Here is a 26,170-nt window from a genome sequence, read left to right on the forward strand (position 1 = left end):
GCTCCACTTACTCCTTCACTGTCCATGCTCTGCTCTCTCTCTTGTGTCTAGAATATTCTTGCCTCTTCCTCTTTTATTTTAAATTTATTTTTGTTAAATCCAGCCTATTCTTTCCACAGTCTTCTTGAGTAATCCCACCCTGATCCCCAGTGACCACATTTGCTGCCCCTCCACTGAATTCTGCCCAGCATCACACTCTGATGGGGAATTCTCCCCGTCAGAACACTTCTCCTGCTGCTTTGTAAATGCCTGCTCACCTGCTGTCTCCTCCACTAGCCTGTACATTCTTTGAGCCAGGACTCTGTCTTGTTCATGGATGTATGCTAAGTACTTTGCAAAGTAAATATTTTAAAAATAGAGAGTAGAATGCTGGTTACCAGAGGCTGGGTGGTGGGGGATTTGGGGAGATATCATTTAAGGGTACAAACTGGGAACTAGTAGATAAATAAATCCTGGAGATGGAATGCACAGCATAGTGATTATAGACAACAATACTGTATCATAAACTTCAGAGTTGCTCACAGACTACATCTTGTTTCCACCACAGAAAAAGAAATGATAATCATGCAACATGATAGAGGTGTCAGCTAATGCTACGGTGGTACTCATATCTTTGTGCACCTTAAATTTACACAGTGTTGTACGTCAATTATATTTCAATTAAAAATTTTTTTAATTAAAAATTTTAGGTGAATGCATAAATGATGGAAGTATTAGGATCCCCCTGTCTATTGAAAAATATTTATTCCTTAAAATAAAGAATCTATGAAACTAAGAACTCTTCTTCACTGAGAGGATAAAATTCAGCTTTGCATAAAGAGTTTGATCCATGCACAACTTCTTAGGTGCACATTCATTCTGTAGAACAAGATGTGTGGTATAAAGAGGAGCTATATTAGCTTAGAGCCTGAGAGCAGGGTTAAGTGCAGCTGCTGCTACAGCCCATTAGCCACCTACATTTTCCCGAAGCTCAGCTGTATCTGTAACGGTAGGGTATTTCCACATTGTCAAGCTTCCTGATAACCTCTTGCCCCGGCTCTCACTGGCATCAGTGGAGATGAAACAGCTGACTGCAAGGGAAGACTCATTTTAAGACTTGGTCTAGGACACTAAGCTAAATGGACACATCTGATGACATCCGTGTTTTTGTGAGCAGTGCATGGCTTTGAGTCATTTGGGTGAGGCAAGCAGAAGGGCCGCCCGGCCCTTTGCTTCAATCCTGGAAGAGGCGATCCTAAATAGAGGGGAAGAGAGCAACTCCATACGAGGGTGAGGGAGAGCTGAATCATCCCTCTGAGTCCTTTTAGGGGCTCACTGCTCTCTTACCAACTTAGGTGTCCCTGGCTTTGGTGTTTAGTGGCCGTGACACTTGACAAAGAGGCAGATCTGATGACAAAGAGGCAGATCTGACCCCATGCTTGGTAGGGTACTTCAAGACGACGCATACCAAGGGCTGTCCCTGCTCATGTCAACCTTAAGTCACTGCACACTCAACCCCACCTTTCCTCTATGTGCACCATTATTACTTTTTAAATTTGTTTTAGTGAGATCGATTAAGTTTAACTCTCTTAGCAAGTTTCAGCTATAAAATACTGTGTTATTAACTCTAGTCACCATTGTTATATGTTAGATCCTCAAACCTTATTCATCTGGAAGTTTCTACCCTTTTACCGGGCTCACCCTATTTCCCCCACTCCCAGCCCCTTGGCAACCACTTTTCTACTCCCTATTTGAATATCTCGTCGTTCTTAATGTTGCCAATTCATTTAACAACTTAAAAGCAAAAATACTTTGAGGGCCAACACCGTCAAGGCCGAAGTAGTTAGTTTGCAACTTCTGGTTTACACTCGCACACCATTATTTTTAAAGAGGGAAACATTTTTAATCATAATTTTATTCTCGCCTAATTATCAAAACTGGCAGGAATTACTCTGAAGATTTGGAGTAATTGAAAAGATTTGAAGGCCTCCGTTAGCTGAAAGTAAGAATGTGTTATGATTGCCAGACCTCCCTGTGTATGCGTGCAAGGGTAGGGGTAGGGGTAAGGAGGAATGTTCTAGATCAGTGATTTTCAAAGTGTGATTCCTGGACCAGCAGTACCAGCATCACCTGGGAAATCATTAGAAATGAAAAGTCACAGACTCCATCCCAGACCTACTGAATCAGAGACTCTGGGTGTGGAGCCAGCAGTCTGTGTCTAACCAGCCCTCCAGGTGATTCTGAGGTGTGCTCAGATTTGAGAACCAGGTTTAGACTTGAATTCCAGTGGTCTTAGGTTCAGAATAACAGTATTCTTCCTCCCATCCTCATTTCAACAGTAAACTCCATACTTTACAAGTAATGACAGGATTGCAAAGAAGAGTTTTTAGGGTTAGAAATTCAAGGCTGGGGCTTCCCTGGTGGCGCAGTGGTTGAGAATCTGCCTGCTAATACAGGGGACACAGGTTTGAGCCCTGGTCTGGGAGGATCCCACATGTCACGGAGCAACTAGGCCCGTGAGCCACAACTACTGAGCCTGCGCGTCTGGAGCCTGTGCTCCGCAACAAGAGAGGCCACGATAGTGAGAGGCCCGCGCACCACGATGAAGAGTGGCCCCCGCTTGCCACAACTAGAGAAAGCCCTGGCACAGAAACGAAGACCCAACACAGCAAAAATAAATAAATAAACTCCTACCTCCAACATCTTCTTTAAAAAAAAAAAAAAAAAAGAAAGAAAAGAAATTCAAGGCTAACTTATTACACGAAGCATTTGTGATGGTGCTATCAGCAATGATTTCATCAATATCAAAACCATCTTGGGACACACAACTTCACTCACGGGTAACAACCATAACTACTCCGCAGATTGTTGTAACGGAGTTCACTGCACACAGTTATACTCAGTTGATAGTTAATTTAGGGAAAGCTCTTCCTGTGATAAATATTTGTTTTCCTCACCCAATCTGTGTTCTTACCCGTGAAGGATCACAGCTATGGAAATGTCTGTTGAAGCTCTCTCAGTTAGGAAAGGCAGCCCAGCTGGAAGGGGCTGAGGGCCTCCTGCCCTAGGGCCCCATCCTTCCCACAGTTGTCCTTGGAGACTGTGCCTTCCGGTCCCCTAAGGAATGGCTGGAGGACAAATTGCATGGTACCTGCCCCACAGTGTTGTCCTCCCTCTGTCCCATTTCCATTTTCTTTTCTTTAGTTTCCTTCCTTCCCCTTTCTATCCTTCGTTATTGTATTTTGGGTTTTTCTTTTTCATGGCTCACTTTCCTGTTCTCCTTGTGGAAGCATACCTGGATGGGTACTGATGAAACTGGGCCATCAGTGGAATCAATATCAACATGAAAGAGAAATACAGATTGTAGTTTAAGGGAAGTAAATTTCATTCCAGCTGAGCCCCAAGTATGGAAGTAGCTTGTAATTCTATAATAATTTCTGTAGCCACTGGAAGTTGGTTGGCCTTGACAAATCTGTGAAAAATGGAAACACAGGAACGACTCTGCAGCACGCCTGTTAGTGCTGTGAATCACTTCATTCTGTATTAACTGGACACCAACTACTAAAACTATTAATCTCCTAAGTGTTCAGCGTGGTGTTGTATGTGGAGGATACAAAGATGATTTAGATTTGATCTTTGTGTTCTAGAAGCTTATTCTGATTATATAGAAGGTACACAAAATTATAACGATGATAGTTAGCCAGCATTTGTGAAGTTCTTATCATGAGCTTAGTGCCATCGATACTGCACATAAATTGTCTATATCATTATTATAATTATCCTATTGGGTAGGTTCTATTAACCCCATTTGACAGATGGGAAACCAAGACTTAATGCAGAGGCAACTTGGCCCAGACCACTAGCTAATAAGTGATGGAGCAAATGTTGATATTTAAGCCCAAAGCACTGCTCTTAACCATTCTGCTGTAGCGCCTCTGGGAGTACGTCATAACGGAATTTCTATATTAGTCCAGTGCAATTTTTTTTCAAACAATCTTAGCACTTGTGATATTGTTTTTGGCTAAAATAGTTGGAGAATAATGTAAGGCAACATATAAAATTGTCTTCTAATTTGCATATACTTGAGTAATGAAAACAGTGGAGGTAGACAGACACGTGCTCCAGGTATGTGGAAAGGGAAGAAATTGACATGGGAAGGAGTTGAGGGAGGCTTCAGGAGAAGATAGATTTGGATCTTCTTGGTGGTACAGAATTATGGAACCGAAAGAAGCTTCTCCCACTGCCCGCAGTCATTATTTGGCACATTGCTCGATTTTATTTTATTAGCATTTAACATTGTTAAAGAATAAATTATGTGTTGCTTTATTCCTTGTCTCTCTTCTCCCGCTAGAGGTAGGAGAGCAGAGGCTGTCTGGACCTTGTTCACTCCTTATCCTGTGTCTAGAAAGGTGCCTGTACGTAGTAGGCACACTTATGATGTAGTTGTTGAATGACAGGAGTTCCGTATGAGGAGTGTGAGTTTCATAGTCAGTGGAAACATACAGTAAGTTCATGAGCACTCAAGAGGCATAATGAAAATAAAAATATTTTAAAATCTTACATTTTTATGCTATTTTACAAAATTTTTTCAAAGTGCTTTTACTTACTCCTACTATTGAGTTCATAATCCTATCAGGGTAGCTTGGCAGATCTTTATTCCCCTGATTTTGCAAATTAGGAAGGTGGGGTTCAGAGAGGTTAGGTCATTTGCTTTAGGTCACACAGCAGGTGAGTGAGTGTTGGACATAAGAACAGAGGCTAGGTGTCTGACTTCACTTTTCCCTTCTCTTTTGAGCCTATCAGCAGTTTGTGGAATGGTCTAGAGTCTGAAGGCACAGACCTGGCTGGGTATTGGCCTCGGCTGCCATTCCAAACCAGCAGAGGGCCTGCAGAACCAGGACGTCTCCACCAAGGGGGCAGGCATTCAGATCAGCTGTGGTCCTCTGGGCAAATTCTCTCTGTGGTCAAGTCCAAGGTGAATTTGTCCAGGGAGGACTCACTTCTGTGATAACATTTAGAATGTGAGCCAGTTCACCCCAGCTCCGCAGTAACCTAGAGCAGGGGGTCCCCAAGCCCCAGGCCGGTCAGGGGCCTGTTAGGAACCAGGCTGCACAGCAGGAGGTGAGCGGGCAAGGAGCCGTCTGCCACTCCCCGTCGCTCATACCGCCTGAACCATCCTGCCCTCTCCACCCCCGCCCCCACTCCCCCACCCCCACCCCGTCCGTGCGAAAGTTGTCTTCCACGAAACTGGTCCCTGATGCCAAAAAGGCTGGGGACTGCTGCTGACCTAGAAGATTGTTCGTTTGGGTCTTTTTTACTTTGGAAAGATAATTAACCCTTTGTCTCCCATCCCAGATAATTTTATCCTCCTGAAGACTAGTGATTAATGCAGCAAAATTGGACTATTCCAAAGAGATATGGTATTGATCCACTTAAGTCAGTTCCTAAATCGGAGCAAACACACTCCAACCTCATTAATATGAACCGAATATAATGTCATGCATGTCACACCCATGCCTAGTGAACCGTCGGGCTGGCGGATTAATGAGCTTTTATTGAGCCTAAGAGCAGAGCCCCGAACATCTGATTCATCTTGTTATGAGCTTCCCGGTCTCCTTCTCTGGGGCTGGCCGAATCCAAACGAACAAGTTATGGTTTTTATTTAGTATATGCATCCATGCTTGATTGGAATACAGTGATGTAGGTGTAGAGGTGTCTTCTGATATCTCGATTACCAGGATTTCCAGTATATGACAAAGCTATGCATAGGTGCTTTGAGCATGTACACCTCTGCTTATCAGTTTGGGTTGCACGTGGCCACGTTTTCATTGAGAAGGGGAGGAGAAAGAGACAGAAAAACTCAGAGAGGAAAAGATGCGGAGTGTGTGTGTCTGTGTAGAAGGGGGGAGGGAGTGAGGCAGGGTAGATGCCAGCACAAATCCTTTTTGAATGCGAAAAGACCCCAAACTGATGCAAATTCACAGTAATTCCACCAGTCAGTACCAATACTGTCTCTTTTCCCTACAAACCTCCCAGGCACAAGGTTTCCCTTTCAGGAGCACCAGCCAGCTGAGAAAAGCAAAAGGAGAGGGGTCCAGGCTGTGGCAGGCGCCAGCACTCCCAGAGTGGAGACCCAGCTCCCCTCGGGGGGCTGCCTGGATGTCGGAGCTGGATGCCCTTGCTCTGACCTGCCTTCCCCTCCCTCTGCCTGGCACAGGAGTCTCCATCCACAGTGGGCATCGCTGAACAAAGGTGTCTTTCTTGGGACCCTTTACCCACAGCCTGACTCAGGAGAGCAGCTCGGCTTCTGTCTGACCTGCTCTTGAAACGCCTAGTGCCCTGTCCCTGAGTGGGGTCGCAGTGGCAGGGGGTGCCTGGGGAGGGTGGATAGGAGTGGGGGGAACCTGGATTTAAACTAAGCTCTGTCCCTTTTGGACTGAAAAGAATGGCTTTTCCAGCAGGAGCGTGAGTGGACGATCCATACCCCTCAGAAAGCCTTCCCTTTTCTTTCCTCACTCTTTAATAACAGTGATGCTACCTGCAGTTGGGCCTCACCTGATGTTCTGCAAGTCACAGGTATCCTTGGATCTTCAGATCCAGCAACCCCAGAGGCAGCTTAGGCAGGAGAGGGGAAGTGGGAGTGGAAGACGGAGCATGCCATCTGTGTGCCCTTGGGCAAAATATCACCCACCTCCCTGGGGCCTGGTTGACTCATCTCTCATCTGTAGTAAAAAAAAAAAAGGGGGGGGTTGGATAATAACACATTTCCTGCCTCCTACTGTTCGAATAGAAACAATGAAATAATGCAATTGTAAAGTGAAGCCCAGTCAACTATTAGCTAAGGGAAAGGGCTTTTTATTTCATCTTGTAGATGAAGAAATTGAGTCTCAGAAATGTGAGGAATTTCATTTAGGGGTATACAGCTTAGTAGCAAAATTAGAACTAGGGTCCAAGTCTCGTATTTCATGGCTAAAGTTACTTTCCACCACTCCATATGTTCTTTGGATATAAAGAGTGATCTTTTCGTGGTCTTTGGCAACCTAGCATCTAGATTGCCTCCACTCTTGGGCTGGGACGTGCACAGGTGACTGTCATTTGCTTATGCCTGATTTGCTGGTTAAAAAGCCTGTTTCTCTGCTCCCTGTAGGAGTGTCTCAGGCCTGGGCTTGGAAGCAGACAAGCTTTGCGTGAAACCTGGCCATCCCACCTAGGCCCTGTGTGTTGGGGGAGGTTCCTGAAACTCTCTGAGACTGTGTTTATTCCTTAGGTAGGAGAGGAGTTCCGCCAGTGCCCGCCATGCTGTGTTGCCATGGAGATGAGATGAAATGTTTACCCTGGACACGGGGCCTGGCACACAACTGGTGCTTGGGATGTGGGCATTTGCTTCTTCTTTTTCAGGGCACTTGTCTAGCGCTGAGACCTGAGAGACTCCCTCACCCTAGTCTGGTGGCCTGGTGGTGTCACCCACACATGGACACAGCAGTCTAGCAGCTGGTGTCTGTGCTTTCCCGGTCCATGGTGCCCTGCGCTCTGGTTCCACAATTTTCCTGTGTAGCTCCAGCCACAGAACTCCCCCCATGTCTCACCATTGCTAACAACATCGGCTCTGGAACATCAGGACCCCTGGAGTAAGCTCCACGTGGCCTCTCCACCCTGCATTTCTTCTCCCCTCAGAAGTGCACCCTCTGCCAGGGCCTTGAGGTGTCCCTCATGCCCATTCTCTCCCCTTTTCTCCAGTTCAAGGCTGAGCCATTCTCAGAACCCCTGCCCTCTCCCCTCTGCTTTTGCAGACCCACGCCTCCCTCCTCCCTTGCATTTAGGCTCCTGCCTTTATTAGCTCCTCTGGCACTTTGACACCTCTCTTTCCTATACGCCTACATTTTTAAATTGAAGTATAGTTGATTTACAATGTTCTGTTAGTTTCAGGTGTATAGCAAAGTGATTCAGTGTTTTATATATATATATATATATATATATATATATATATATATATACTTCTACAGATTCATTTCCATTGTAGGTTATTACAAGATATTGAATATATAGTTCTTTGTGCCATATAGTAAGACCTTGTTGTTTATCTCTTTTATATATAGTAGTGTGTATCTGCTAATCCCTAACTCCTAATTTATCCCTTCCCCCCTTTCCCCATCTATATATACCATGCCTAAAGAGCATAACCAAATACTATTTTATATTTATTGTTTCACACGTGCTAACTCTAACACAGTTTTCTGTTCCTTGAGAGCAAGGGGTCATCTCAGATCTCACTCGTCCCCTTGCGATGCAGTGCAGGGTGCTGAGTACCTAACGACATGCAAAGTACTATTGGATGTACCTCATCTATTGGATGAGCCTCACTTCCCGGGTCAAGGTCTTGCTCCCATGCCGTTAGATGTTCTCTCTGGACCTAAAACGCCCTCTCTGTCCTTTCCTGCCTGGCAACTTCTGTTCGTTGTCTGTCATTCACTTTCACCTCGAGTGACACCTGTACTGTGTCACCTTCCCAGTCCCCTCCTCCAAGTCCTCTAGGCAGAGCTATTATTTTGGCATTGTATCCTTCTCCCCTATTAATCTGGGATCTGTGAGAACAGAGGGCAAGTCTTAATCATCTCTGTAGCCCAGAACTGTCCTTGTTCAGTGCGTGATAAACGAGCCCACGATAAATGTTTACTGAGTGGATGATTACGCGAACAAGGTGCAAGGCAAATCTTTTCCGGGAACTTGATTTGGGTCTGAGTTGAGACCTCCTTGAAGAACTCTGTGTGAGGCAGTTTCAAAACAGTAGCTGCAGGGACTTTGCTATTCTAGGGAACTTTACCTACTGCCTCTTGAATGTGAAATGCTGCCTTGCATCCAGAGTTATGCTCCGGGAGAATGGAATTCTGATCCATTCAGTGCAGGGCAGCGACTGAAATAGTTTCCTACATATTCTGTCTTCATAAATTCCTCCCTTACTTCTTTCCCTCCCCCCTCCACCCACCACAAGTCCCAGACCCTTCCTCTTACTCCCCCGGCCTGAAGGACATTTATGAGGCCCATCACGTGGGAAGCATGTGAGGCCTGTTCCTGCCTCTCCCTTCCCTAGCATGAGGGTCTCTGGCCCTCCTCCTTCACCGTCGCCTCCTGGGCCAAGCTCTGATATCTCTTGCCCTGTTTATGAGCTGCTGGGATTTTTCCAACAACCTGAAATGAATCTGTGAGGCCCCACAGGTAGTACAGCCTGTCTCGGGGCCATAAACCATGGCTGGGTCTTTCATCTGCCATTGCTTATGTCATAAATGAGTGGGGGGACCAGGCAAGCGGGAAGCAACAGCCCCCGAGCCATTCCAGATTTTTTTTTTTACAAGAGATGGGAAAGAAAGGCCCTGAGAAACATGTTCCAACTTTGTGCCAGGCAAATTCATTTCACCCTGGTAGGCTGTGCGTGGAGACTTAATCTCTGGACTTTCCCTCTAGGAGTCAGATTTATGCTGCGTTTGTGTCTAAATGGCCTCCAGGGATGCTGACATTTGTTGCTCGACACAGCAAGTGGTGTTCCTTTCATCTCCGCTGAGGGGTGTCAGCTTAAATTATGAGGGATCGCTCTGGCCTGCATCTGGGTGTGGGAGCCTCTGGCAATGCCGAGGGGCTGCCCCTCCTTCTGCTTCCGAGATGTCTCTGCTGTTGGAAGGTTTTTCTGCATCTCCTGCTCTCCAGTACTCCTGCTGGCCCTGGGAGAAATCTCCTGGCTCGTTTAGAACTTTCCTTTCTCTTGGACAAATCAGTAAGTGTATATTTCAGGCACTGCCTGCTTTCATGGAGAAGTTGGCATCAGAGTCAGGCAGCCCTGCCCCTGCCGAACGACGAGATGGGAGCCTCCATGAACGGTCTGGCAGTTCCCCGAGGGAGTCAGAGGGCACTGCTATGCTCGTAATATTTACAACCCGGCAGACCGAAGCTGGGTGACGGTTAGCGATGGTCTGCATTCCCCTTGGCAGCTGGGTCGTGACATCTGTCTGCACTTTGGGAAATGCCCAAAGGCCCTCCATTCCTCTATCTTCAGAGTTTCTCTTGCTCAGGTCTGCCAGGACACCTGAAATTCCATAGCGGTGACTGTTTGGCTGGAGGCATTCCATGTCTATGTGTTATTGACTGTGGGAGAGGACACTTCAGACCCTGCTAATCCCTGACTCAGTGTAGCAGATGAGCAGTGCTTCCTGCCCCAGAGTCAGAGCGTGAAAGCCCGGAACGTAGGATATGTAAGTTTCGATGGAGAACGGGTCAGAGAGGTCTAGGGCAGGGGCCAGCAAACTATGGTATGCAGGCCAAATCCGGCCTGGTGCCTGCTTTTGAAATATAGTTTTACTGGAGTCCAGCCATGCCTATTCGTCCTGTCTGCGGCTGCTTTCGTACTACAGTGGCAGAGAGTTGAGTGGTTGCACTAGAGGCCATAAGGCCTGCAAAGAGTAAAATATTTTACTCTCTGGCCTTTTACAAAACAAGTTTGTAGATGCCTGGTCTAGAGCATCTAGTGCTTCTTGGAAGGCAAAACGGGGCCCTTAGCAGACAGAAGAGAGAGATATTGAACAGCAAAAAGGAGGAATCAGAAGAAGAAAATGCACCCCAAAAAACGATAGAAACACTCCAGAGACAAATCTTAATCTCGTCCTCCCTCTGCTCCCACTTCTGCCCCTCCCTCTTCTTCTGAAAACAAATGTTTTCGTCTCTTCTCACAGGGATGTAGAGAGAATGAATGAGCAGTCGCCTGTGATGCTCTTTACATCCTCCAAAAATGGGCACCAAGGGCTGCCCTAGGAGATGGCTCTTTCCCCCACTGCTCATTTCTGCTGTTCTAGGATGGGATAGCAGGTCTTGGGGAATGTGCATGTATCTTAGGCTGGGGTAAGTCCAGAGACAGTACGAAGACATCAGGGACCTCAACCATCCACTTCTAGGGCTCCGAGCAAACTTCAGCAATCACATCTTCCTTCTGGAACCAGCCCCCCGACTACCACCCCCCCACTTCTCTCCCACAAGCACTCACACACACACTTTCTATAAAACCAACTCTTAGTGTGAGCTAGGGTCATGTCTGCAAAGAGAGAGGGATGAACGCTTGTAGTGTAAAACCTTAACTCCAACCCCCATCAATGTGCAACTGTTAACAACAGAAAACATGGGTCTCAGGTTAAGATCCCTTCTTTTGAAATGATGATGATTTAATAAACATCTATCACACTCCAGACAGTGCTGAACCCTTTCCATGCATCATCTGAGGTAATTCCAACAACACTGTTACTTTCTCCGATGAGAAAATTGAGTCTTGGGGATTTGTTCAGAATCACACATCATAACCGGCAAGGCCAGAATTGAAATCCGAGTCAGTATGGCTCCAGAGCCCATGCTGTGGACACTGTGCCATCTTGCTTTCCTGAAGGTCGTCAACATATATGAGCCATTACCATGGAATCCACATTATTTTAGATTTTGCATTTTCATTAGTTACATCATCCTAGTCATCAATATACATTTGCATCAAGCTACGTGACTGTAAAAGAATCAGACTGACCCCGTGAGATGTTTGCAAATACCATTTCAAGGACAAAACTGGTATAAGACAAGTGGTTTCTGAAGATGATACAGTTGCACTTTTTTTTTTGCGGCACGCGGGCCTCTCACCGTTGTGGCCTCTCCCGTTGCGGAGCACAGGCTCCGGATGCGCAGGCTCAGCAGCCATGGCTCACGGGCCCAGCCGCTCCGCGGCATGTGGGATCTTCCCGGACCGGGGCACGAACCCGCGTCCCCTGCATCGGCAGGTGGACTCTCAACCACTGCGCCACCAGGGAAGCCCACAATTGCATTTTAAAGTAAATTCTGGGCTTTGGACTTCTCACTTATTTGTTCTAGACTCAGTTCCTTGTAATCACCTGCCTTGCAGGAGATCTACACAATCCTTGGCGTGGGGTGTCAGCCACGTTTCCTCAGAAATATTACTGAAGGCATCACCAGTACCAGAGGAGCATCCTTTTGACCCCAGAGAATCCACCAACAGAGAGAATTACTGAGGTCACTAAAGACTGGGCTCTGGGGTGGGGGGTGGGGGGTTCTCTGAGCAGCATGAGGTAGGGCCCAGCAAGGATGAATCTGCATAGTCAATGGCCTCCTTTTTTCTCCCTTTCTTCTCTTGTGGGGTCTTCTTAGTTCCCTAAGGCTTTTAGTTCTTACATGCTTATTTTTTCCTTGCCATTCTGAAAACCTCCTTCTAGAAAGATCCTAAATACCCTTCAATACTGAGGTCTGACTGAGATCAGCTTACTGAATCCCGCCCCCACCCCCACTCCCATCAAGGAAAGAGCAGCCTAAGAATTGAAGATGCCAGAGCGGCCACTCCTTGTCATGAGGATTCTTCTTTTATCTCTTCTTCATTCATCTTGTGGGTTTTTTCATCTGTACTATCAAGGGGAGTGAGGCAGAGGGGAAAAGACATCCTTCCCACAACATCTAATAAGAGCCTCCTCTGTGCCTCTGTGTTAGTTGCTTTGCATACAGCAGCACTACTCCTATGCCACCCCCTGGTGGGTATTCTTGTCTCCAGTGCAGGCTCAGTGCAGGATGTCCCTTGCACAGGGCTGTACTTTAAACAAGGGACAGAGCTGGATGGAGACCTAGGTCTGCCTATGTCAGACCCTGTTCAATTATATTGCAAGGCTTGTGCCCTCAAGGAGCTCAGAGGTTCGTCTTCCTTCACGTTCAAATTGTATGCCTAAAAGTTCATAGAGAAAAGAATCTTAGCCATTGTTTTTTCAGATAAAACAAGGTTTTTTGTCTCTGGTAGAGCCAAAAATTAGAACTCAACTAAAGTCTAAACTAAAACATTATATGCAAAGAGCATCTTTCCAGAGGAGGGCGGGATGAAGAACAAGGATGCGTAGCTCGCACACGGTGGGTCACCTCATCTTGGATTTCTTTCTTTTTTGTTTTTTGCGGTACGCAGGCCTCTCACTGTTGTGGCCTCTCCCATTGCGGAGCACAGGCTCCGGACACGCAGGCTCAGCGGCCATGGCTCACGGGCCCAGCCGCTCTGCGGCATGTGGGATCTTCCCGGACCGGGGCACAAACCCGTGTCCCCTGCATCGGCAGGCGGACTCTCAACCACTGCGCCACCAGGGAAGCCCATCTTGGATTTCTTGAAGTGTCCAGAAGGGGATCAGAATCAGGGGACTGGAGCTGGGGAAGCTCTTGGGACGAAGGTTTTTACTGGAGGAAAGAGGGCAGCTGAGCTCTGTAAAGACCCAGAGAGAAATGAGGGTCTCATTAGGGTAATGTGGGCACACAACTGCCTATGACTTTTAATGCTGAAGGTAGTAAGGAGTCTCTCTCACATGGGTATTTCCCAGATCCTAGAAGCATCTTCTTAGGAGTGTGACGTCTGTGGGATACAAGAGGCAGCCTGGGAAAGAATGTCATATATACTGAAGGGTTTATTTCCTTCAAGTTACTGCTTGTATTGATCACTGCTTATAGAGTTGAAATAATTCACGTAAATATAGATAAATACAGTTACTTCAATAGAGAGTTATTTATTTTATAGACAGGCAGTTTTGACTAACTGTCTGTGTTATCTGTACCTGCACGTAGTCTAATGTTGGTCTTCTGTGGCCTTTTAAACAGTATTGTTTTCTACATCCTGGCAGTGGCTAGAATTTCAGACATAGTATCTAGGAAGTTATATATAACTTATCCAGGTCTAGAGTTGAAAAATGACATTTAAGAAATATTAACCACCAATACTTACTGGGCATTTATTATATGCTAAGCAGCCTTCTGAGTGCCTTCTTGATAAACTCATTTAATCCTCACAACAACCCCAATGAAGTAGGTTCTCCTATATCTCAATTTTGCAGATAAGGAAATTGAGCCATAGAGAGTTAAGTCACTTGCCCAAGGTCACACAACTAGTAAACGTGGAGCTAGGAGAGCCTCCCGAGAGAAAGTCCTGAGCTGTGATGGTGGACTTCCTGGTTCCTGTCTCCACGTTTTAGAAGGTTTTCCTTAGCCCTTCCTGGGGGCTTTGGGATCAGTATCACACAGGGTGTTGCGTTCATGTCTTAAGTCATCCTTGGAACGTGGACCCAAGTGTCTTGTTATGGAATAACAGACAACTCCAGGAAGTGGCCTTAAGGGACTCAACACGTTGTTTTCTGCTTCTTTCAGGCAAAAGTGATGATGAAGAAAGTCTTTGCAAGTCAGCCCATGGGGCAGGGAAAGGAGCCGCTGAGGATGGCAAGGACCATAAGCGCCCTAAACGTCCCAGAACCATCTTGACAACCCAACAGAGGAGAGCATTCAAGGCCTCGTTTGAAGTATCCTCCAAGCCGTGCAGGAAGGTATGGTTGCGGGGAGGGGGGAAGAAGGGAGGAAAGGGGACGAGGCCCCTCTTCTCTGTGTGCACCCTGGACTCCTCTGGGGTGTCACTGGGCACCTGGGGGTCAGGGTGGGAGATGCTGTTCAGACAGAGTCTGGGCATGTGGCCTTGAGCCCCATTGGAGACTCCAGGGATCACTGCAGCTGTGGCCGGGGTCATGGTAGAATCTCCCTGTGCTTTTGGGTATGCATACCCACTCCAACTGGCTACTTGCTCATACCTTTCATTTCATGGAGAGCAATGGGGAGAATAACAATAAGAGGTTCCAGTTGGGATATAGATCGAAATGTTACAACACAGTAGAAATACAGTGGCTTGTAGCATGTATCCTTTCTCGGTCCAGTTTGTTCTGCTTGAGGTGGTGATTTTGACATTCATCCATGTTGTGGTTCATCCATTTTTGTTGTTGCATAGTATTCCATGGATATACCATGGGCTGTTTGACCATTCACCTGTTGATGGGCATGTGAGTTGTTTCCAGCTCGGGGCTGTTACAGATAGGGCTGCTGTGAACAGTTATGTAAAAAAAATAATAATAATACAGTGACTTAATGAGATAGGAGTTTATGTCTTTCTTACATCACAGTCCAGAGATAAGCAATCCAAGACTGGCCGAGAAGCTCTGTTATCCGTCACGTGGGTCCAAGGGGCTGCTCCAGGTGTCACCATTTTTTCCAGCCACCATGGTGGAGAAAGAGAAAGTCGGGGCAAGCAGCTGCTCTTTTAGGGGCATACCCTGGGATTTTTTGCATCACTTTCACTCATGTGTGTTGGCTAGGGTTTAATCCTGAGGTTGTACCTCTTGCAAGGGGACTTGGGAAATGAGTCTATCTGGGTGTCCATATGCCTTGCTAAAACTTGGGGGTAACATTGCTAAGAGGAGGAAGGAGAGAATGGATATTGGAGACAATTAGTAGTCTCTACCACAAATAGCTGTGTCCGCTTATTAAGTACCCACCATTTATGGACTCCCTGCCGTATGCTGGGTACTGTCTTTTATGCAATAAAAATAAGAAAAGAAAGCTTTCTTGAAATTGAAATTGAATTGAAATTCATAGAAGAAAGACATTTTAAATTTCTTAGCATCCGTCCGTAGCATCCCATCCCTTACCATGCCTCCCTCTCTGTATGAATCGGCTTTTGCTACAATAACAAACAAAATCTTAGCGGCTCCCAGCAAACATTTATTTCCTGCCCCTGGGCTGTGGGTTGGCTGTGACCCAGCTGGGCTCAGGTTCAGGCCTGCCCCACCAGTCTCTCACTAAAGAGTCCAGGGCAGTGGCCACCTGGGGCACATGGGTCTCATGACGACGGCAGAAAGCAAGAGGCCAAGTCACACTGGGCAGTCCCACTGAATGGCTCTCCTTGAATATCACCAACTTCACATCCACTTACATTCCATGGGCCAAAGCAAGTCATGTGGCTAAGCCACTGTGAGTACAGGGGGAGGCATACACCCCTCCATGGAGGAGGGGCGGGAAGGATGGATATTTGCTGAACGATAGATAATACAGTCTCTCACCACTTCTGCCTTTTGAAAAAAGTTGTCCCACCCGCAGAAGACTTCCTTTCCCTGCCCTCACTGCCCTCTAAGCCCTGGGAGAAGAGCTGGTAGAAAGTTGCAACAGCCCCAAGGTAGACCTGCGCAAGGACCAGTTCCCACTTCCTCATTGGTTTACTTGTTCTACATGTACTGGACTCCTAGCCTCTGTATGGCCTGTGCCCAGTGCTTGTTCCTGGGCAGCGTCTAGGCCACCAGAGGGGAGGAGATGTGTACACTGGAACACTGGGGAGAAAGCTCTGAGGACCAGAACAGAGGGGCAGCCAGGAGCTGCCGGAAGAGAAAGGTCGCCTCTGTCTGGAGAATCAGGCAAGGCTTTGGGGAACAGGTGGGTTTTGAGCTGGGCCTCTGAAGGATGGATAGGGTTTCAGCAGGTGGACGTGGGCCCCTGGGCATACTGCTGTTTCAGTTGGTGTTGCAGAAGGATGTGCCTGTAAAATCTTCTCTAATTATCCTGCTTCTCCTAAGCCTCAGCCCCAGTGGCATGATAAAGATGAGCACTTCCCAAGGCCTCCAGCTTGCTCTACTTCTGTGTTTATTCAAGGAGCTCCTACCATCTCATCTCCTCAGAATCTAACCAAGAGGGGGCAGTGTCTCTCAGGACCACTCTTGGGAAGTCTGTGCTTCTGCCCCCTTCCCTTCTAGCCACTTTGCCAGCCCCTCACCAAATGCCTGTATAGAGGACAGATGTTGAAACACGACTCTTCATAATAGGGACCCTGATTGTCCTGTCTCTTCACAGTCCCAGTACATGTGGCTGCATCAGCGCTGTCTCTCTTGCTCTGTTGGATCCTAGATGGCTCTTGTCTTACTTCCTTCGGGCAGGGCTCACAGTGAATATGAATATTCATGAAACACCCAAAGTGACCTAAAGCTATGAGGGACAAAACCAAAAATTTAAGTCAGTGAATTTAGACAGGAGAAGAGAGCAAGAGAGAACCATTTGTTTTTGCAAAGTCATTTTCACCCTCAGTTCTCCTTAAGTAGGTTAATGCATATGCCTGGCATACAGCTAAAAACACAGCAATAGATTTTGCTAATATCTAAGAACCACCTGAAGGCCTAGTTTCCAGAGGAAGAGAAACCCAGGAGCACCTCTTGGAATGCACATCAAAATTAATGCTTATTCTTCTCTTCGTTTACCTGGGTAAGGACCTTCTCTCCACCTGGAGGAGAGCAATGTTCTTGTGTTTGGGATTTTGCTGCACACTCACCAGCTCCTATGGAAGATGCAGCCTGTTGGCCTCCCCATGCACCACGTAGGGAATGTTCTGCTTTCTACCCTGAGATGCCAATGTTTCTATATTTCTAACGTTCCATTTTTTCAAGGTGAGGGAGACTCTGGCTGCAGAGACAGGGCTGAGCGTCCGTGTCGTTCAGGTGTGGTTCCAGAACCAGAGAGCTAAGGTAATCTGCTTCTTACTTCTGTCTCTGTGGGGCCGGTTTCCTGAAACAATAGTAGGACATTGTTTTTGCCAGCAGGTTTTCTAACCTCAACTCATTGGATAGAATAGTTCTCTTGATTCAGAAATTTTGTGCTCAGCAGCCATTTCAGCTATAGCAGCCCTGCAGAAGGGGGAGAGACGGGGCAGTTGTTTTAGTGAGATGGCCTTTATTTTCCTAGTGGCTGTGACTGTGAATCTGGACAGCCATCTGCATGAAGAAATGCCTTTCTGTGTCTTTTGGTAAAAGCAGGTTCTTTAATTCCCATTCATTTAACACAGATACCAGAGTTCCTTTGAAGTTTCAGAGGGAAACCTACGTAGCACCCACATGATAAGTCTAAGACAACATTATGGCATATGGAATGGATGCCCTGACTCACCTTTCCCAGTGCCCCACCCTTCCCTGATATAGGCCCAAACCATCCTATTGTCTGCTGGATCCTACCAAGGTCTGCATCCCCCTGCCATGGTCTTTTACTTATTTTAGACCTTTACTTATTTATTTTCCTACCTGTGTACATGCATGAGTTAGTGGCCCAGTTCTCTACAGCTCTGATCTTTAGTGGGTGAAATGATTGGTTAAGATATCATTTCCGTCACTGAATTCCTCACACCAGGGCTGCTGGTGTGTAGTCCACGGTCCTTTCTATGAGAGGATTTCATGGTTCAGTAGGTTTGAGAGGACCTATAGCCTATGGATTCATAAGCAGAGAGCATATTTGAAGGTCTGAGAAATCTCACAGTAAAGAATTTTTTTAAAAAATCTAGTGTTCCCTACACACACACACACACACACACACACACACACACACACACTCACTCAAAATGTATGCTAATGTCTCATGGAACCCTAATGTTCCACAGAACACACTTTGAGAAACATTGGGTTACAATGTTCCTTCTGGGAAGTCTGTGTGTTAACAGGGTGCTTTGGGAGTCACGCTCCTTACCTAGAGGCGTGCATCTCCTGGTAGGAGTCTCTGCCACAAGGGCCAGCAGATAGGGGACTAGGGGGACCAGCCTCATCCCAAATCATACCCTGTCAGCAGGCCCTTGCTGCACATCTAAGCTGGGCTGAAGACCCTACATCCCCTCACATAAAACTGTCACAACATAAGCACTGAGAGGAAATCCCTCTTCCTGCTAAGACCAGCCACACTGTTGCTTCCCAGCCAGCTATCTTTCCGCGGCTGTGGTGTAAAAAGCCCTCAGCCACCATGCATCGGGCGGGCTCCAGGCGCTGTTCCTGAAGTGTGGCTCCTTTCCTGAGTAAAAGCAGGGGAAGGGGTCCCTCTGCTTTAGCCACGAGCCATTTCCCCCTGGCCTAGCCGCAGGAACCTGCTGCAGGCCCCCTGACTTCTAATCCTGTGGTCCTCCCCTCATCAGATGAAGAAGCTGGCCCGGCGGCAGCAGCAGCAACAGCAAGATCAACAGAACACCCAGAGGCTGAGTTCCGGTAAGCTGGAGCCTCTCCTGCCAGGCCTCTCCCGCCAGGCGCCTCCAACCACCCAGCCCTCGGAGTGACATTTCTGAGCTCCGTGAAGCCCAGTCCACACCTGCTTGGGAGATGGGACCTTCCAGGGAGGACCAAACCATCAGAACTGTGAGAGGGTTCTGCAGGTCCAGAACTGCGGATTGGAGGTGGCCCTACCCTCATGCAAAGCCCCTTTGCCTGGGCCCTGCTGCAGTGTCAGGGCACTGTGTCAGGCCTACCTACAGGGTCAAAGACATGCCCAGTTTCTCATCCCACGTGGCCCTCCTCCTTCCAGGCAACCACGGTCCTAGACCAATGAGAGATGGAACTGGGGCTGGAACCTGTCTCTCTGATTCTGAGTTCTGCTCGGCCACGCTGCCTTAACTCACACTTACCTCCATGTACCTTCATTTGTTGTTGTTGTTTTTAATAGGGGTGGTGTAGGGATTGGGGAGGGTGTGAAGAGGGACGGGTTGTGGGACCCTTCAAGGAAGTTAAAAGAAAAAAAGCAAGGATAACTATATTAGAACAATGTCATTCTTAAAGGGATATGCGCTGCCCCCTCCCCATCTCAGCTGTCCAGCAGAGTTTCCTGAGTGGTCTCTTTGTACCCTAGAGCAAGGATTCTCACCCTTTAACATGCTCCTAAATCACCTGGTATTTGGTAATGTGTAGATTCTGATTCTTAAGGTCTTGGTGGGCCCAGAGAGTCTGCATTTTTAACAAGCTCTCATTGCTGCCAGCCTTGGACCACACTTGGAAGGCCGTGGAATGTGACATTGGTTGTCTGGCCTCTAAACAGAGCCCCTTGTCCTTGCATGGACCTTACCTGTGCTTGATACCTGGGCTAGGCTCCAACGAGAATTTGACTCTTGCAGTCAAGGGTTCTTTTTGCTTTTGACCTTCTAGACCAAACAGTATCTTAATGGCAAGATAGATGCTCTGGGAGAGAAGTAAAGCAAGGGCACGGGCCCTGGGGCAGGGTGGAGCCGTGAGCTGGTCAAAAGACCTGAATTTGCCCCAGTTCCACCTCCCAATGCTGTTTGGAGATCTGGGACCTGTCTTTCTGTCTCTTTGCACCTCAGGCTTGCATCCCTAGGGTAGGGTAATGGGGCCTGCTAGTCCTATCACACAGCGCTGTGCACCTCAGAGAGGGTCACAGGTGTCAGAGGGCTTTAGGAGGAGCCATGTAAGTTGACCCCATGTAGGTCAACACGTTCAAAGGGAGGAGAACTCATCAAGGCATTATAAGAACACAAACTCCTAGTGCTTGGGACTTTGAAAAATTCTATGGGAAGCTCCTAGGGTAGACTTAAGAAGGTGGCAGATTGAGTCCCTGAGAGTTAATGGCACTGCGTTCAGAGAACCACAGCAGGATGTGGAGGCAGCAACGGAGTCCTCCTTTTCTGATAAAATTCTGTACACGAGTGTAGCAAGTTGTCATTCCAAAGCACATACACACAATCTCATGGAGTCTTTGTATCAGCTCCACGAGGTCCACTGGGCCAGTGTCGTGAACCCCACTTGACGGACGGAGTTGTAGTGGGGTAATGCTGGAAGGATCTTTAGATGCATCCACTCCATTGGCTGCCAAGCCTGTGTGTAGCATCGAACGCCTTTGTTTTAATGATGGAGTTCAAGGAAGCTCTCCAAGTACAACACCCGCCATGCCTATACTTCAAGGCAATCCCTGATGGCCCTTGGTAGGGCACAGACTGGGAACCACTGATGTCACCTCAACCCTTCTGTTATATAAATGAGGAAACCAAGATCCAGGAAGTAAAATGATGTAGCCATGGTCACACAACTTGTGTGGTCACAAGCCAGTGGGGCATGTGAAGTTCAGAGCTTGTTCTGTGGCCCTCCCTCCCTCCCAGCGTGTGATGCTGGGCTGCACACGGAGAATCATCTGTCTTCTTCTTTGTCCCACAGCTCAGACAAATGGTGGCGGGAGCTCTGGGATGGAAGGGATCATGAACCCCTACACCGCTCTGCCCACCCCACAGCAGCTCCTGGCCATCGAGCAGAGCGTCTACAGCTCAGATCCCTTCCGACAGGGTCTCACCCCACCCCAGATGCCTGGAGACCACATGCACCCCTATGGTAAGAGGGACTCAAGCCGCGCAGGGACCTCACACAACTTGCTTGCATGAATTTTTTGTCTCCTCCCAGACACCTCTACACAGTTCCTAGATGCTCATTAAAGTTCCAAAGCAGAAGAAGTGTCCCACAAAATACTGCTAGAATCACCTAACTGATGGCTCCAGAAGAAAGACCAGCACACATACACATTAGTCATGCTTCCATTTATTCTCCTTTTCAAAGCTTCTTTTTTTGTTGTTTTCCAAAGCTTCTTATTTGTTAGTTTGAATAGGAGGTTGTGTTTTCATTGTAGACCTGTTTGTTGGGATTGAACTTCCCAAGTCTTTCATTTCATGCCAGGTACCACACTTACATGTTCATAAGCATTGTCAGCAGTGATATAGGCAGAGGCCTTAATTATGCGAACTCTCACATAAGAAAAAAATATATTGAAAAGCACAGAAAACAGATGTTTGAATTGGACTCTCCTATTATGGATACTAGCCGGTGTTCTAATGTAATTCCTGAAACATAAACTGACTTGTGAAGTGAAAAGTATCTCCTCCCAGTCTCACCCCAGCCAAAACGGAGCTGCTTTAAACGCCGGGAATGGGGACAGCTGAGACTCCCCCATTTTCCCAGTTTGCTGCTTAAGCTGATGTACAGAAGCTGGGGCCTGGGCACCCTGATGGGATGGGCAAGCTCTGGAGTGGAAGGCTGAAGTTCAATCTCAGTGCCAAACATAGGCCACTGCATTTTTATACAGAGAAGGTAAGTGGCCTATGTAATAACATTCATCTGTACTGTGAAATCTGCAATTGTTAACCCTGATAGCTAAAAGTAACGTTTTATTCCGCAAGCCTTCAAAACATTAGTATCAGAGATATATGCCTCAGTGCACAGATTATCAACTTCTTTTTTGCCTTCATTAAAAAAAATTATAATTTTAAAATCAGCCCTATCTTCCCATGTGATGCATTCAGCAAACACTTATTAAGATCCAGCCATGTGCAGGAATGTCATTGACCAACCTCATTCATTCATACACACATAGATATATATATGCATGCTCCAGTGACCGCCATTCTCTTTGCTCCCTTAGAAGACTCATGTAAGGTCTCTACCTGTCTTCACCACTATGCAAAAACAGGGCAAATGACTTTTTGGGTTTTTTTGCAAATTCTTACATTTTCAGAGTCCTAGGGGTCTTGTTACATAAGGGACTCCTGTGATGAATCCTTCAGTAAAATGAATAAGTAAAGTCACATGACAATTTTTATAAACTGCAGTTTTCATCTTTCCCATTTACTTGAAGTAGAGGTGAAATGTACATCCTCAAGGTTCCGGTCACAGTGGTCCCCCAGCTGTTGCTCAGTTTGCCCTCCTGTTTGTTTGGTTTTTTTTTTGGTCAAAGATGTAAATTAGTTGAGTCTGGGCACCTAACCTCCCTTTCCTTTGCAGTACAAATCTGGGGAAACAGCCGGCACTCAGTATACTTGTGCTATCTGAAAGGACAGGTGTTATCACCGGAGGTTTTGTGTGCATCATTCTCAGAGCTGATGTTTGTTTTCTTACCATCCCTCCTTCAAGAGCCAGCTTTGTGGCCAAAGTCCTCCAGAAGCCCTTGCCCCTGTCTCTCCAGCCTGTGGTGCTATGTCTTGCCCAGTTCCCACCCTCACTGTCTAGACATTCTGACATTCGCTTACGCTGCACTCAGTTTAGCACTTTGTTATATCCTAGTTCATATTATTTTCAGTTGTAGACGTGAGCCCCCCTAAGGAGATCTTTTGTGGACAGGGATTATGCCCGCTCCTACTCTTCTATGTAGCTCTACCCTCCCCCACCCCCTCCCCAGCACCCAGTAGAAAGCGCCCCCTGGGGGACGTGCTCAGACCACGCTGGCTGAATTCTGCTGAATGTCCCAGCGCTGAATGAGTCCCTCCTTCCAGACCCTCATGCCAGTGTTTCCTCTCCATTTCAGGTGCTGAGCCCCTTTTCCACGACCTGGATAGTGATGACACCTCTCTCAGTAACCTGGGTGACTGCTTCCTAGCAACCTCAGAAGCCGGGCCCCTGCAGTCCAGAGTGGGAAACCCCATTGACCACCTGTACTCCATGCAGAATTCTTACTTCACCTCTTGAGTTCACCCCTCGAGTTCTCCGGCTAGGCTCCCATTCTGGAACAACCGCATTACATGAGGGGTCAGCTGGCTTTAGGATGGGGAGGCAGGGAAGAGGTGGGTTGGGGAGGGAGTTTTGTCCGGGATGCTGTTGTATAATGATATGGTGTAGCTCGGCATTTCCAAAGACTGAATACATTACGGATTGCATAGTTTAATGTTTCTAATAAGAGTCTTAGTGTTAGGTATGAAGATGTGTTTATCATTAAGGACAGGGATTTTAAATATAGGCATTTTCATGCAAACTAGATACCTAGAGACCCCTAACAACTTCCCGCCATTTTTGGGGAAGCTCTTTTCAAGAGGTGCATATGTCTACCCATCCACACACCCACAGACAGACAGACAGACAGGTAGATAGATGTGTGCGTGAGTGTGTAACCTTTCATACTTTATCATCAAAGTTTATTTCTAATTATAACAGACACCAACTGTACAGCAAAAAGTAACTTTATTTTCAGTGTGAACTATATTTAAGGAAATGCTTGATGCACTTAAGTTATAAAATGAGATAATTTACTTTTATAAACTTTATTTTGAGTTTGAAGAGACTTGTAGGCAGGGCAGAGAGCACTGCTCCACCGAGGCCCCGTAGCTTTGAGTGCTTGAGTTCATTCTGTTTTCAGAGAGTGTCACTGAGGTCTGGAGAGCAGCTCTGTGTGGCTGACAGTATTCACTGGTGGAGTCTGGACTTGCGCTGTTTGAGGTGGAATCACTGGGCTTGGGTGGGACAGAACAATCCCTGATCATGTCCTTAGAAAATTTAAAGCCTAGATTCTTCGGCTTTCTTTGAAATTCAGACGGGTGGCTGATGGGCAGCGCTGGGAAAGTCACTTCTGCTCTTGAACTTCACCATCTGCAAGGGTGAGACGAGGCTGTTAGTATGTACCTACCTCACTGGGGACGCTGAGGCTTCATTCAACCCCAGGACACATGAGCAGGGCTGAGACTAATATCTGATGTTTGCTTAAAATACAACCAGACCAGCCACTTGGCAAAGGAGGATACCTGGGGCTGCAGAGCAGGAACCTGAGGGCAACTCTGCCTGCCATGGTCCCTTCTGCAAAGCCTGCGCTGCAGATACCAGCTCAGGGCAGCTTGGGGGGATGCCAGAGGCCTTCGATGGGAAGGAGGCTGTAACGGATGGGTTGGACAGGGCATCATCATGTTCTAGACCAGGGGCTGGCAAACCACAGCCCGCAGGCCTGTGTTTTATGGCCTGCCTCCTAAGAAGAGTTTTTACATTTTTAAAGGGTTGTAAAAAGCAAAGAGGAGAAGAATATGCAACAGACTGTATGTGGACCAGAAAGCCTGAAATAGTTCCTATCTGTCCTGTCTGGCTCTTTTCATAAGAAGTTTGCTGACTCCTTTTCCAGACGCTCTGTTTGCTAACAACCTCTTGGAGTTCGCAGAGGTGGAGGGGGTCCAGTTGGAAAGACAGGGCGCCTCCTTCCGGCTCACTTTCCGGGCCGCCGAGCACAGAAGACCCAGTTGCCATTGTACACAGGGACAGTGCCACACCCTGTCCTCCAATTGTGGTGCTAGGATGGGCTACTTCTGTGATAGGAGGCTTCCTGAGAAACCAGAATGAGTTGATGGGGAAGACGGAGGACTCCTCCAAGAGAGGCTGGGACAGGTTTGGCCTCACTCCTAGAGATGTCACCAGTCATCAGAGCTTCGGACACAGCTACTTGTCTCCATCACCCTCTGCGTGGCCAGAGGGAACACGCCCCCTTATGGTAGAGTCGATGTTGTATGATTTTTGTGATCTTTTTTATAATTTATGCAAACCACCCAGAAACCCAAACCAGTCTGTTGAGTGAAAATCACGCAGATGCTCTGTGGCTCCGCAGGCTTCCGTGGTGAGAGGATCAGTTGGAGAAAAGTAGAAGATATTTTGTGAGGGAAAATGAATAGAGATCCTTATTCCACTCCTTAATGGCATGCCAAGGTGAAATTAAAAACCTCTTACAAATGAGCTGCTGTTTATTCAGGGGCAGGGGTGATGGGCTGGGGACTGGGGGACCAGGATGTTTTGTCAACAGTGGGGGAAGCTTTGCATGAAGGGAAAGCATGACTAAGTGACGACAGCAAAACAGAAGGAGAAAGCGGCTTTTACCCTCCTGCCGAGATGGACTCAGAGACCTCACTCCTTACAGACACCCCTCCAGAAGGAGGCACTGTCAACACTCCACCCTCGCCAGCAAGTTCACTCAAGGCAGAGCAGCTGTGGTACGCATTGTGGGAGCATTTACTTGGAAATCAGAGCAGAGTCAAGGGGCAGGAGAAAGGTTCTCCACGCAGGACTGAAGGCAGATGCCTTGCCAGGGACAGGGTCAGAGCAACAGACAGTGTGGCTCCCCTGATAGATTCTCCCAACATTCTCAACAAGTTTCAATGCGATGTATGGATAGGCAAAGATTATGCTCATGGAGAAAAGGAGTCAGGAAACAGTGAGGCTGGAAGACCGGAAGACATACTCAGAGGGGAACATACTAGCATGTTCGGTCACCCGCCTGCAGTTGTTCAGCCCTTCCACCCCTGTCCCTGGCTCATCCACCCCATGGTGGAAGCTGGCTCTGCTTCTCACGAGGGCCTGGAAGGAGAGAGATGTGGGCAGGTGGAACCCACTTAGGAGGCCTCTATCTCAGACTGACCTCCACTAGGCCAGCCCTGGTTTCATCTCCAGCTTTCCGGACAGAGCTTAGGGATGAGACCGTCACCCCTCATATGTGCCTACTTGACAACTACTTATCCTTTAGCATCAGCCTGGACTTGGCAGACTTCTCAAAGAAGTCTGCAGGGCTGGGTTCAGTACCTGTGTGGAGGAACCGGGCTAATGCTACCTGCTGTGATCACCCCTCCCAATTTTATAATAGCTCCAACACAAGAGAAATTTCCATGTCTGCTCACATGAAAGGCCTGGGAGGGAGTTCGTGTGAGAAGGGCACGTTTCTTCCATCCAAGATTTCACTGGGGAATGGTTGTTTCCGTTCTTCTTTTCTCTCCCCTTCCAGCTGAAAGTGGGTGTGTCTAGATCCA

General features: G+C 47.4%; 1 protein-coding gene across 2 annotated transcripts in view; it reads left to right on the top strand.

Moving 5' to 3' along the window:
- Positions 1 to 25,106, top strand: part of LMX1A (LIM homeobox transcription factor 1 alpha) — a 151,952-nt gene extending 126,846 nt beyond the window's left edge. For both annotated transcript variants that reach the window (XM_029229568.1, XM_029229570.1), the window contains exons 5-9: positions 14,176 to 14,348; positions 17,277 to 17,354; positions 18,779 to 18,848; positions 20,799 to 20,969; positions 22,930 to 25,106. In XM_029229568.1, the coding sequence (XP_029085401.1) occupies positions 14,176 to 14,348; positions 17,277 to 17,354; positions 18,779 to 18,848; positions 20,799 to 20,969; positions 22,930 to 23,090 (653 nt within the window). In that variant the 3' untranslated portion in view covers positions 23,091 to 25,106. The remainder of the gene's footprint in view (positions 1 to 14,175; positions 14,349 to 17,276; positions 17,355 to 18,778; positions 18,849 to 20,798; positions 20,970 to 22,929) is intronic.
- Positions 25,107 to 26,170: the final 1,064 nt, after the last annotated feature.

This window comes from Monodon monoceros, unplaced genomic scaffold (genome assembly GCF_005190385.1).
Source record: "Monodon monoceros isolate NGI ecotype Baffin Bay Population unplaced genomic scaffold, NGI_Narwhal_1 Super_Scaffold_18, whole genome shotgun sequence".
Lineage (NCBI taxonomy): Eukaryota > Metazoa > Chordata > Mammalia > Artiodactyla > Monodontidae > Monodon > Monodon monoceros.